This window comes from Cystoisospora suis (assembly GCF_002600585.1).
Source record: "Cystoisospora suis strain Wien I chromosome Unknown contig_3724, whole genome shotgun sequence".
Lineage (NCBI taxonomy): Eukaryota > Apicomplexa > Conoidasida > Eucoccidiorida > Sarcocystidae > Cystoisospora > Cystoisospora suis.
The window spans coordinates 6,776-19,262 of record NW_027156519.1 but is presented as its reverse complement, the minus strand read 5'-3'; the positions used below and the strand labels follow the sequence as shown (position 1 = coordinate 19,262).

At 51.5% G+C, this 12,487-nt stretch overlaps 3 protein-coding genes across 3 annotated transcripts in view; 1 reads left to right on the top strand and 2 right to left on the bottom strand.

The window, feature by feature from the left end:
- Positions 1–7,841, bottom strand: part of CSUI_007170 (uncharacterized protein) — a 16,471-nt gene extending 8,630 nt beyond the window's left edge. The window contains exon 1 of the mRNA XM_068067320.1: positions 1–7,841. This exon is cut by the window's left edge and continues 8,630 nt beyond it. Within this exon, the coding sequence (XP_067920701.1) occupies positions 1–5,866 (5,866 nt within the window). The 5' untranslated portion in view covers positions 5,867–7,841.
- Positions 7,842–7,930: 89 nt separating this feature from the next.
- On the top strand, positions 7,931–9,913 carry CSUI_007169 (uncharacterized protein). The gene is made up of 2 exons (XM_068067319.1): positions 7,931–8,706; positions 9,276–9,913. The coding sequence occupies exons 1-2, from the start codon at positions 8,227–8,229 to the stop codon at positions 9,378–9,380; spliced, it is 585 nt and encodes a 194-aa protein (XP_067920700.1). The 5' UTR covers positions 7,931–8,226; the 3' UTR covers positions 9,381–9,913.
- A 908-nt stretch (positions 9,914–10,821) lies between these two features.
- The window catches only part of CSUI_007168 (rrm domain-containing), an 8,434-nt gene continuing 6,768 nt past the window's right edge, over positions 10,822–12,487 (bottom strand). Inside the window, exons 9-11 of the mRNA XM_068067318.1 lie at positions 12,311–12,414; positions 11,759–11,978; positions 10,822–11,318 (exon numbers count right to left, since the gene is read on the bottom strand). Coding sequence (XP_067920699.1) covers positions 12,355–12,414 — 60 coding nt within the window. The 3' untranslated portion in view covers positions 10,822–11,318; positions 11,759–11,978; positions 12,311–12,354. The remainder of the gene's footprint in view (positions 11,319–11,758; positions 11,979–12,310; positions 12,415–12,487) is intronic.

Below are 12,487 nucleotides of genomic sequence, written 5' to 3'. Positions count from 1 at the left end.
CCCCCCCCCCTCCACCAGTAGCTCTCGATATAGATGGAGGAGACGGTATACTGGGCGTCTTCTTGAAACTGTGTTGGGAATGCCGACTTTCAAATGCTTTCCTTAGTTCGGCGACAGAAACTGAAGAGAAAGAAGATGAGAGAGAGAAAGGAGATTGATTCCCTGGTCGGCCATGACTGTTCACATTGTTTGTCACATTCCTGAAGGTACCCCCTCTCTCTCCTTCCGCTTCACCTCCTCTTCCTCCTCCTGAGAGTTGGGGTGAGTTTGTATTATCTGGAATGCCACCAGAGAAAGAATTGCTCCTAACAAAACGACTAACCCCGCCGGACACTGAGAAACTACCGCTACCGCTGTGGCTACTGCTACTATTGCCTTCACTACCAGCACCATAACTACTCGTCGGTCGACTTCCTCTTGCTGTCTGAATCTTCCGATCTTGTCTTCTCTCCGGGTTCTCATCAGCCTCACTGACAGGTTTCCGCAGCTCTTTCAATGTAACCTGAAGGGGAGAAGAAGAGACGGCCTTGCCGCCGGCCTCTCGGTCTCCTTCTGCTGGGCCTTTTTTCTCTGCACTTGAATCTCTTCCCTCTCCTTCTGTTAGGTTATGCGTTGTCCCAGATAGACGACCACCACTACTATCGGAGATTTGACAGGCTACATCCCCCCCGACTTGTTCTCCAGCTGCTGAAGAAAATTCCCTTGGAGCCGTACTTGCCTGATGATCTCTTGATGCGCATGACTCTGCTCGGTCGTCACGTTGAAGATGTGAACACGAACCTCGTGAACGAGAAACTGTGTCGGAAACGTCTCTAGAAGGTGGACACGACTCCCGATGAAGCATAGCAACGTTCTGTGTTGGGAAAGCGGAGGCCTTCATTTGTACCCCCTGCAGACAATCCCTAGTAGCATCATCGACAGATGAGAGGGTTGACTGACGATTCATACAGGGTGTCCCCACATCTCCTTCCCCTTGTCCTCCTCTTGCATCTGATGACAGAGAATGTAAACCCGTCTCTCCTGTTCCTCTGTCTCGTCCCTGACCTTCCTTGCTCCTTCTTTCTACCTGATGAACGCGAGGTGTACGGGCCCTTTCACTATCAGTTCTCCCTGAAGTCGATTTTGGAGTATGAGAATCCTCAGAAGATACAAGGTTTAGATTCGGTGAAACACCATGAGAAGATGAAGTATCAACTAGAGATTGTGGCGCCTGGGAGCCTCGACTTCCTGTAGATACACCACATCGACTGGCTGTCTCATCACCCTTCCGAGGAGATTTCTTTGAATCTAAGCCACAGCGATCAATGGAGGAAGACGTATCATCAATATCGCCATGGTCAGGCAAAGGCTTCGTGCCCTGAGTGGGAGCATTTGTACTCCCTCTTTGTGAGCCATTTCGATGATCTGCGAGGTGTATTCGCGGACTCGAGATATCCCGAGTGACGTTACCCCCTTCCCCTTCATTCCTCTGTCTCGTAGCCGCAGCCACTGCAACGGCCACTGACGCAGCTACACCCGCACTTACAGCTGATGCCATCGATATCGTTCGAGGATCAGGAGATGACCTCACTAAAATACTTCCACTACGCGGAGATGCTAACAGCCCTCCTCCCCCTCCGCCTGACGACGCACTAGTAGGTTGATGCCCTCCTCCTCTGGCAGAAAATGCCTGATGACCAGGCGAAAAAGGAGATCTAGCACTTCCTGAAGGGGACAGGCTTCCCGTGTACGAGACACCACATACTCCCCTGGGTGAGATATACGCCCGCGGTGACTTTCCGAGAGACGAGCAAGGAACTAGACGCGGTGGTGACGGAGGCGATGATGTGGGACTTCCACGAACTCCCCTGTCCCTCTGGCAATGCCGTCTTCTACCTCCAGGAGAAACAGGAGGAGATTCTGAGGATTTAACAGACGAATGAGGAGAAATCGCATCGAAACATCCCTGTCTTTGGTGTGATCCACAAGACCCATGACTATGAGACGTGGCCTTGTGTGGTCTTCCTGGAGGCTGCTGATGTAGATCATGGTCGATATCAACTCCGTCAGCTGTCCTTCCCCCACTCATACGCCTGTCAGTCTTTCTATCGCTTTGACGTGCCAACGGCAAGGATGATGAGCCTCCTCCTGAATGAAGAGTTGTGACAGAAGGTGATAACGGCCCCGATACGTTGTGCGTCTTGAAAGAAGAAGGAGAGGTAACAGGAGATTGGAGCGCAGGAGACGATGTAGTCTGTCGAGACCCAAACGGCCCCCCCCCTCCACCAACAGCATCGCCAACACCTGACACACCCATAACACTACTCGTTCGACTGTAAGACGACTGGTTTCTATGAGCTGTGTTGTTGCTGTCGCTACCTCGGCTGTGACTACTGGAGACACTTGTAGCAGTTACGACTCTTCTCTGACTATGAGGACCAAGAACGACACTTTCACTGCCGTATGGAAAGCCTCCTATACATTCACTCTGGTCTCTACTTGAATGGTGTGTGCTCTGATTATCGTCACGCCTGTACGTATTGCTCCCACTACTATTATGACTACTACAGCTGTACGTATACCTACTCTCATGACGTGACGAATCATTAGAGGGAGACAGCAATAGCCTCCTTCCATCCCTGTAGGATGAATGAGGTTCAATCAAACTAGGTGATAAAGCATGCGGAGTCATTCCACGAGAACATGAGGGAGATGGAGAAGATGAACATGAAGACTTTCTTTGCTCATTTTTTTCATCCAGACCTTCTCCTTGTCTTTTGTATCTTTCATCATGCTCTCTCCCTCCTTCTTGCCCTCCGCTAGGTGAACCCCTTTCTCCTTCTTCTATCCGAGAAAGATAACATTCTCTCTCCCGTGAAGAAGACGACGACAGTCCAGGAGCGGTGTTCAAACGAGGAGGGGAGGTGTGACTGTCTTGGGGTGATAGCATGTACCTGCCTTGACTGGTACTACTTTGAAATTGATCTGCCACATAGGGGGAGTTTGAAATACTCTCAGATCCTCTCCCTGGACTACCGTAATGAACACCGTGACGTTGCTGAAGTAGATGCTGTTGAAGTCGCCATGTTGCTTCAATCTTCGCACTTCCTCCTCCTGGTCCTCCTACGACCTGCTGATCTTTTCCTGCCGGGGTACACATCGATTCGCTCTCCTTCACATGCATTTCTCTTCTTCTTTGGTCGCTTCTACTACGACTTTCCGGGCTATCTCCTCGCGGCGACGTTCCCTCACCTCCCTGTCGTTCCCCTCTCTTCGGATGAGCCTGACCTCCTTCTTCTCCCCCTCTTCTGTCTTCCTCGACTCTTACAGCTGTGCTGCCCCCAACCCCGGAAGTCATTATTCGCGTACCTTCTCCTTCCTTCGCAAATAAAGACATAATGCTGTTTTCTTGTCCCCCATCTTCTCCTGTCCCTTGATCTTCTTCATCATCCTCTCCTGTCAGGTTTAACCGTGGTACGAAGACTGGCCGACCTTTCCACTTCGACACAAACGTCGTTGCTGATTTGTTTCTCTCCCCATGGGAAGGCGGTGTCACTCGAGAAGAATGGTGTTCTCTTCTTCTTAGGACTCCACCTTCACCTCCTCCTGCTTCGTCTCCGCTAAGATTGTTATTCCCTCTATAGGTCGATAGATCACTTCTACTTGTGCATAGACTACTACAACTATTATTAGTCAGACTGACGCTACTACTGAAACTTGCCCGACTTGAGAATCTCCTGCTGTAATCTCTTGATAAAGCAGGAGATAGAGCCCCTTCTCTCCCATCCATGTGTCCACTTCTATGACTATGCTGGTTCGTTAAGAACCCCATCGCTAGAGGCGGAACCCCTCCACCTCTGCCCGTTATTCCTGTCATCGCTTTTGCGGGGAAAGCAGAAGAAGAAGAATCCGTCTTCCCGTGTCCTCCTCCTTGAGGAGTCGAACTGTATTGACTCATAGAAGAAGAAGGTGTATTCTGGCGTTGATCTGCCTCTTGCAGCATGAGATGATGTCTCGCAGGAGTTGTTCGCTGTGCAGTGCCTGATACTGAATAGTCTTCTTCAATGCTCCCTCGCTGTGGTACACCTCTACTTCCTCCCTCACCGGACTTCTCATCATGAGGAGAACCGAAAGAAGAAGAAAAACCATGAGGGGGATTGAAATGATCAGTAGAAGATGATGATGATGACGGATGAACAAGACGACTATCTCCTCCACCCCTGCCAGCGCCCCAAAGACCCGGCCCTTGTGAAGACGACATCCCCGCACCCCCCGAGGTATTTGACGAAGTCGTACGCCCGCCTCCTGTCATCACTCCTGCGCCTCCTCCTCCTAGATTGATGGCATCCTCTATAAGAGCTAGAAGTTCACTTACTTTCGCAAAAGCTATGGAATTCCTGTCTCCGTCCTTCGTTGGCGCTGAATCCCCTGTCAACGGCGAGTCACTGTCTTTAGTGTTGCTCGCATCATCGTGGCCTTCTTCTCGACTGTCTATCTTTTCCGAAGAGGCGACCGAGGTCATAGGCATACCCGCATCAGTGGCACCCGTGATTGAAAGAAGTGAACGACAAGCTTCGAGAGCCTCTATCATCTTAGCTGTCTGCTTACGTAACTGACTTTGTTGCTGTATTTGGAGTAGCTGTAACCTCCATAAGTCTCTCTTCAATTCCCCTTGAGAGGTTGTCTTCCCCAGAATCTCTTCAAGCTTGCGGTTCTGTTCTCTGAGGACCTCTACACTAGAGCGTTCATCCTCCCTCACTTTGATGTCTCGTAACAAACTCTCGAGAGAAAGGGGAAAAGAAGAAGACAGGGCAGATGGATCGGAACTTGTCGCACGAGGAGAAGGAATCGAGGAAGCAAGCACAACAAGTCTCTGCTTTTGTACAAGAGAACGTAGAGAGGATGAGGGGACGTCATTATCGGCAACACCTGGTTCCCCTCCTCTGCGGCTCATATTTACCAAAGGATCTATACTACAGATGAGAGACGTTTTCATTCCGCTTTCGATAGCGGAACGAACTGAGGACATCGGGGCCTTACGTAAGACCTCGTCGATCGTACGAGCTATAGTTTCACGAGTGACATGAGGGGTTGTAACCATGCCGCTCTCTGGATGGAACTTTGCCAACTCAGAGGTTGGAGTGTATGTACACTCGGATTTTACCTCTGCACGATGAGGCCTCGCAGTAGCAGTTGAGAGCGTATTCTCATTCAGTGCTGCAGAGCTTCCCGAAAGATTCAAATGTTCGTTCCTCATGGAAGAGGAGGACGGGGAAGATGCATGGGTAAGTGGGATAGCCACCCACAGAAGTTGGGAAGGAAACTCTGTAGACGACCCACTCTGATCTGACGCAAGTCCAGGTGTACATACACCGGAGCTGCTCACATTCATTGCACGGGGAGAGCCATCCCGCGAGAAACACTGCGCCTCATGGCTTCCCTCCATCGAAGAAACGGGACACCCTCTAGCTGGAGAGTTGAAGCATGCAGATACACCCGAACCGGAGCTAGAGGTCCGCTGAGGACTGCTACTACCCCGTGACTGAAAAGAAGCAGAGAGCAGACCACTCCCCGCCACTGGGTTGTCCCTTCCCGGTTGCACTGAAGATAAATTTGCCTCCGAGAGACGTAAGCTCGGTATAAAGACAGGACACACAGCCCGTCGTTTACTTGGGGAATCCGTCTCACTCGAGCGATTGTCTGCAGAAGGGAGATACGAAGACGACGAAGCATGACAGGGTGAGGGCCGAGAGGAAAAGGGATGGCCTTCTCTCTTCTCTGTTTGTGGGGAACCAAGGAAGTTGTCACCTGACCGAGAAGTGTGCCGATCAGACAACACAGGTGACAGAGGAGGAGGAGAAACCCCCCCCGTGATGCTGCTCGCCATCAATGCGAAAACAAGCCAGCAGACAGAAGAAGGAGCGATAGTCTCGAAGCCGGCAGGAGAAGGCGCTAGGAAAGCAAGAAGTGTACAAGAAAATGTGCTTGCCACAGGAAATTGCCGAACTCAAAATGGAGAAGAATTCGGGGACGACAGCAGGCATCGTACACATACGGGTTCCTGTTAGCTAGAGCTCGCCCGGAGAAGGCGTATGGCGCACATACATGAGGACGGTAACTGGCGAAGCGGCGCTTATAAGACAACCTAAGGAGGCCAGGCGTAGACAAATGAGAAAGGTGGATCAAAACAGATACACAAAAGAACGCTCACTACAAAAAAACTGATACAAGAAAACCCCGAGTACGTGCTAGGAAAAGATAACACGACATTACAATAAAGTAAGGTGTCAAGATGTCAAGATGTAAAAGCTATCATCGGTATCCACCTCTTCAGGAACAACGCCAATGAACGCGGAAAAGGCATCGTGAGAGAAGTCAAAGAAACTCCTTACGCCCCGAGTACAACCCTGCGGAACGGAAGTCAGAGCCGTCGTCGTAGAAGAAAGGGCAGAAGAAAATTGAGAAGGTGGAGATTCAACGCCCGACCCCTTGTCGTCGAAGAGAGGCGAAAATCCTCCACAGATAGACCTCCTGCTGCCTCAGAAGCTAAAGAGGCCGAAAAGAACTCCGAAGAGTTCCAGTCTCGTACGGATACCACATATTGAGGCGCCCTGGAGACTGAACGCCAGACACACTTCTTCAGTGTCACACGGCGGATGGACCGGCTAACGCCTAGAAGTGGAGAGAAAGACAAGCGATTTGTTTTCTCGAGTGCTCCGGATCCGATATGGAAGCTGCAAACGCGTGCTGAGACGAGGAGAGATACGGCCAAGAACGCAGGGGACTCTGCGCAGTCGTCGGAAACGGACCACAACGGTCCAGAGGGCTCTACATCGATACCACGCGTCTCTAACCAGAAAATGGAGATGCCGTCGGCGCGAGGAAGTCAAAAAACCCGGACAGAGGAAGCTGTGATGCGGTCGTTCTGACGCTGCCTTCGGTACCGCCTTCTGAAGACCTGCCGCTGAAAATCCACGGAAGGAGGATGTCGAATTTGCACTGAGAAACAAGAAGGGTAAGAAAAGAACCAATCAGTGGCGACGTGGTGGAGAGGAAAGGAAGTTGCAGAAAAGACGCGACGAAGACTCAACCTCCGGTCAATTGACCATCCGGATCGGGGAAGGAGAGCTTTTCGCGTTCCCCATGGACGAGGTTATTTTCTTTCAGACTAAGGCCGCAGGAAGACGGCCTATCAGACCACTGAAAAGGCGAAGAGGAATAACACCGCGGGGTACTTCAAACGACCAAATCACTTGAGAAAAGGAACGACAAATTCTCTGAATTCGGCTCCCTCGTCCGCATGGACAGCTGGAAGAAGGGCACGATGACAAGGTCCGTACTTCTTGAGTGGGTTCGCATCTTGCACTGCGACCCCTACAACAACCAACCGGGGAAGAACGATTGACGCTGTCGTTGGAAACACGGTCGCAGTCGAGAAATACATAGACCTATAGACGCAGGTGAGGACCTCTGAACCAACTAAGGACTCAGAGTAACAAAGTTCTGTGGGCAATTTTGTGGAGAAATGGTACAGTCGGGTAATTTCTACTGAACGTGTTGGGGACGGACGAGTGATGACAGGGCGCGTAGCGGACGCACACTCGCCTCGTCCAGCCGATCCAAAGCAGGGACCTGCTACGTTAGACGCCCAAATTGATGCTCTTAGATCACGGGTATACTGGTCCTTCCTCTATGGCGTGATCGCCCTAGACACTGTTTGCAAGACCTCAGAGATATCGGCCTAGACACTGTTTGAAAGACCTCAGAGAGATCGCCGAAAAAACCTCAGCCCAAAGGGAGAAAGTAAAACCACCAACGACCACGGGGGTCTGAGAATCCTAGTGCAGAGAACGGGTATCGAGATGATCGGGTTTACACTTCACTGAGTGTGTGCTCGTCTTGAGCATCAAGTTCGCTAACACCTAGATGAGTTCCTCGTACACTTGTTTGCCTTTCTTCAACATCGAGGATCCGAACATTGTGAAGGTCTCGCCTTATACTCGGACCGGTCAGTTTATTCAAGCTCCCCCGACTCTCCTCCCTTTTTCCAGAAGTGTTATGCTTGCCATGCAAGCAATAGTACCAAGCTGAGTCTCGACATAGGACGGAATTTGCTTTCCTGATAGATTTGATGGCATTTACTTTGCATTAGAGCACACCTGAGACCCTGACTGAAGAGCCCGTGTGGAGTCAAGTAGCCTTTCCAACCAATTAGCTCGCATCCTGGTTTTTCGTATTTCCTTGACAATGTCGCCTTTTCCTCCTCGGGTGGCTCCGCTTGCCTTTTTTCCCGGGAAACTTGTAGCCCCGGCCACGGGATCCGCGAAGCGGAGCCTCCTTGCAGTTTCTAAAAATGCGTCCCAAGGCTCTTCCACAGTGTCCCAGGTAGCAGGTTCCCGCGCTCTTGGTTTTCTCCTGAATCTGATCCCGCGCTCCTCTGTTGGAGCCGGCCCTGGGACTTTTTCTTTGCCGTCGTCAAACTTCTTTCCGGACCCGTCATTCTCTTTCGCCTCTTCAGCTCGAAGGGCAGCAGCGGTGAAGGCCATGCATTTTCCGTCCCCGGACGCAGCTGCACTGAAGGAAGGAATTGCTGGGACGGAACTGCTCCGGGTGTCCCCGAAGCGTTTGGGAGGAAGTCTGGAAGACTACTACACGCACAGCCAGCTGGCAACGTGCATACAGAGTCCCTGGCCCTTCTACATGTGGCTTTCCTGGGCTTTCCTTATTGTAGGCGTCACGAGTGCTAGAAGCGCGCTTCTCGGACATCCGGAACTCGACTGCTGTGCAGACCAGGCGTGTTGTGCAGCTTAGTTAACTTCTGTCTGCGTAGAGCCTGTGCTTGACGTTAACTGGAACCCTATTTCGCGCCTACAGGATTCTGCCCGAGCGTGACTGCCGTGGCTGGTTAGATACATACGGACCCTTCTTCCAAGCCAAGCAGCTACAGCTATGAGGTAGCCTCCGAACTCCGCGGCCGCCGAACCGACCGTAGGCGTTATTCTTGTCAGGTGCCTTGTTCGAAGAACGCTCTGCATCTTTCTGTCCAGTCTTCGCGGTTGAATACACTTCTGTACTCTGCTTAGCGAAGGCACAGAGCGAAAAGCCATTCCCTGTCTCGCGGGGCAGAGGCACGTTGTCTCAGAGGTTTAACTCATTCTGTGCCGGCCCGGAAGCTATAGCGAATGGTTTTTGCCTTTTCACGGGCAAGGACAGCCCATTCACCGCCGGATAATTTCAGTCCCAAGCCAGTCGTGTCCGTTCTGCTTCTGTCCTTTGTTTTTTTTCTTTCATCACAGGTTGTTATTTCGATCGGGTTCCTGCTCCAAAGCAACTACTACTTCGCTGGCCGCATCCTTCCCAAAGCGAACGGTAACACACAGCTGTGCGAGGACTCATGGTAAAAGAGCCGAAGTGGTCATTCTCGGTCTTCACTGCTCAAAGCGAGAAGTCCAGACGGGCGGGGCCTCGTACCGTCGGGAGCTATCTCCTCCCAGCAACAGACTAGTGCTGTCAGTTTGTTAGCGAAAGCGCTCTAAAGAACTAGATCAGGACGCGGTCCTAGGAAAGCGCGTTCTTCGTGTTGTGATTCGAGACGAGGCCTGAAGCTGAATTGGCTACTTTCAACCAACTACAGTGAATAAATACAAAAGATCTCACTAAGTCTAGCGCGTAGCACCAGGGTCTTTCGCGCACGCAGTTGTTGTCTGCCGGTAGGGTGGGGGTGTCGGCCATGCCTGCGCGTGTGGGCGACTCAGAGTGATCAATCGGACTGCGTTCCAGTTCACACCAGACGATAGCGAGCTGGGGCCCATGGCGATGAGTGACAAGGGTAGTGCACATGAGAACCGAGTGCAAAAGGCTGCTTGGATGAGTTACAGTAATTTCGGTTTTCTTGAGCCTATTGACCACGCGAACGGCAAGCTTGTACGAAACCGCAGCTTTCTGTCATGCAAGGGCTTGCGTATTCACGCAAACAGTGAAACTCTTCAAACCTTTGAAATTGGAGACGACTGCGACTGGGGAAGCGACCGACTCTGTCGGCTAGGCGGCGCCTCTGGTGTCGCACCACTCTGTATCTCAACTGTAGGGACCCACAATCGGGGTCGCACTCGATCGCTCCTGAGGGAACCAAGCTGGACGTGCGCCGGGCCAGGAAGATGTAAGGCCGACGGTCGCACGCTCTCAGTACCGAAAAAAGTTTTTGGACACGTGTGACAGTCACGAAGCTGAGGGGGAGTGATAGCTCCTGCTTCAGCACGCATAAGATTTTCATCACTAATCAGTTCCGCCGGGGCCACGACACTGACGAGTCAACCAGTGAGACCGCGAATCCCTTCAGGTACCAGGCCCGTTAAGCGTTTCACCTTCGTGTAGCTCCTCGGCTAGATCTAACCCGACGATCCTAGCATAACTTCAGTTACACGATTACCAGGTGGTACTTAGGGTTGCTTCTTTGTCTAAAGCAGGGATCTTAAAGGGGTCCTCTCCGAGCTGTATGCTACACCGGGTTGGTCTGTCGGAGTATCCCCGGGCTCTATTGGGCAGCAGGTCAACGCTTCCGAACCAACTGAAAAGTTCTTGTTCACGTAATGCTCGCCTCCTACCTCACTGATTATACGAGAGGCGCTGATCGAGGGGAGTCAAGGTCTCTACGCGAAAGAGTGCCAGCTGATCATCACTACCGAGGGTGGTCAAAAGTAAGTGCGACCGACCTACAGGTGTGCCCCGACGGGTCTTTCACTCCCAATTCAATAAGAAGCCGAGGACCGTAGCTTCCACGATGAAGTCCGACAGAGACATTGGACACTGCCGCTCCTCACACAAAGAAAGCGGGCATTCACACCTAGTGATCCACGGGCAGGGGTCCTTGTGTAGACTTAACGTCTTCAACCGAGTGACAATCGCATGATAGAAGTATCGCGTGCAGGATCCACACACACACACAAAAAAAGATGGCTCGTGCCTCTCAAATTTTTTTCCTCCACTACTGCGGACGGGCTGCCCGCATGAGAGATGGCGGTGTTTCCTGCGACCGACGAAAGAGTTCGGAAAGCGAAGACATCAGATCCCTCGACTGCGCTACAGAAGGGCAAAACGACAAAAAAGTATCAAACCTGAGCAGAAAGCATTACAATGGCTTGAGCGTTAAAACTGACATCGGGGGCCGAAACAAAATGAGAGCAACCTCGGGCGATATCATTCAAGACATTCCAGAACCGGAGACCCTGCTGACTGGAACTGCACGATCACCATCATCTCGGAAGTGCTGAAGAGCCCCCGATCTGTCTTTCTGGCTGCAAACAACGTTTCTTCAATATCCACTCCCCCTGTGCCGGTCTCTGAAGACTGTAAACAGACGTTACACAGCAAAAGTCCAGAACCAAGAGAGACGCGCTTCTTCAATAAACCAGAGCAACGAATCAGCACGGCAAGAAGAAACCATAGCACTTAGCACCCGATGTATGAGTGCCTCTGACGCTCCTCATTTCATTGCGAGTGGACCCCGCTACAAACAAGCCTGTTCCAAGCACGTGGAGCAAGACCACTCCAGCTTATACATGTCTGAGAGAAGGACTAACCATATTTATAGAAAAAAGAAGTATTCCAGGAACCAGGACAACGAAAAGGATTAAACGAATGCATCTGCTAATGAAACTTATGTTCTGCAACTAAGGCCTGAAGGCGCAGAAAACATACAAACCCGTCCTTAAGAAATGCAAGTCTACATAGCTCCCAACAACACACCGGGACTTGTGATATCCTTCCCTTGTCGCCGTACCTCGCGGGTCTCCGCCCTGAGCAGCGAATTCCATTTCTTGCCTTGAAGCAGGGAACAGCTCAATGGATCGCTTATCGATCCGACCTCCGTTCCTTGCCTGGAAAGCTCTCCAGGCCTCTGCTGAATCTACGAACTGAACATACGCCTCTCCCGATGGCCGTCCATCGATTGGAATTGTTGACGGCAGGATTGCGGCCATGTGGAAGCCGCTGAAGAATTGCTGAGCGAGACAGGAGAAAAAGCGAGACAAAAGAGATTGAGTGCTCTCGAGAAGGGTGTGCCCGTCCAAACGTAAAGCTCTAAAAAGCATTGCTTTCACGGGTCTTCGTACTCGCACATTGAGAAGGAGTGTGACGTGGAGTCAGAAGGGGCTCCATGACAATCTCCCAACCACAGAGAACAGAGCCCTTTCAGTCAGATCGTTAAATCGCCAGGATTGAATGCTATCAGCTAGCTTTCCGACCGACCGCCTGCAGCATATAGTAGTAGGACTACATCGTCACAAGCATAGTCCCCCCTTGACTTCTGTTCACTCCCTGTTCTCCAGCTTACCACAATATGTTGTTCATTGGCACTATAAGGCAATCCTCGTAATCTTAAAACTTGATAATTCCAGTTCCCTCCGTCCTGTCCCATCCCACCTCCACCCCCAGTGCCTGGTGAACTTCCATAACCCCCACCACCATATCCTCCTCCACCCCCCCCTCCTCCGCCATAACTCGGGCCTCC

What these genes read in the sequence shown, in the direction of transcription:
- CSUI_007169 (XM_068067319.1), top strand. Translation starts at nt 8,227, where the DNA reads ATGTCGCCTTTTCCTCCTCGGGTGGCTCCGCTTGCCTTTTTTCCCGGG. An exon ending in TTTCCTGGGCTTTCCTTATT is followed by an intron (nt 8,707 to 9,275) that starts GTAGGCGTCACG and finishes CTTTCATCACAG; the next exon opens with GTTGTTATTTCGATCGGGTT.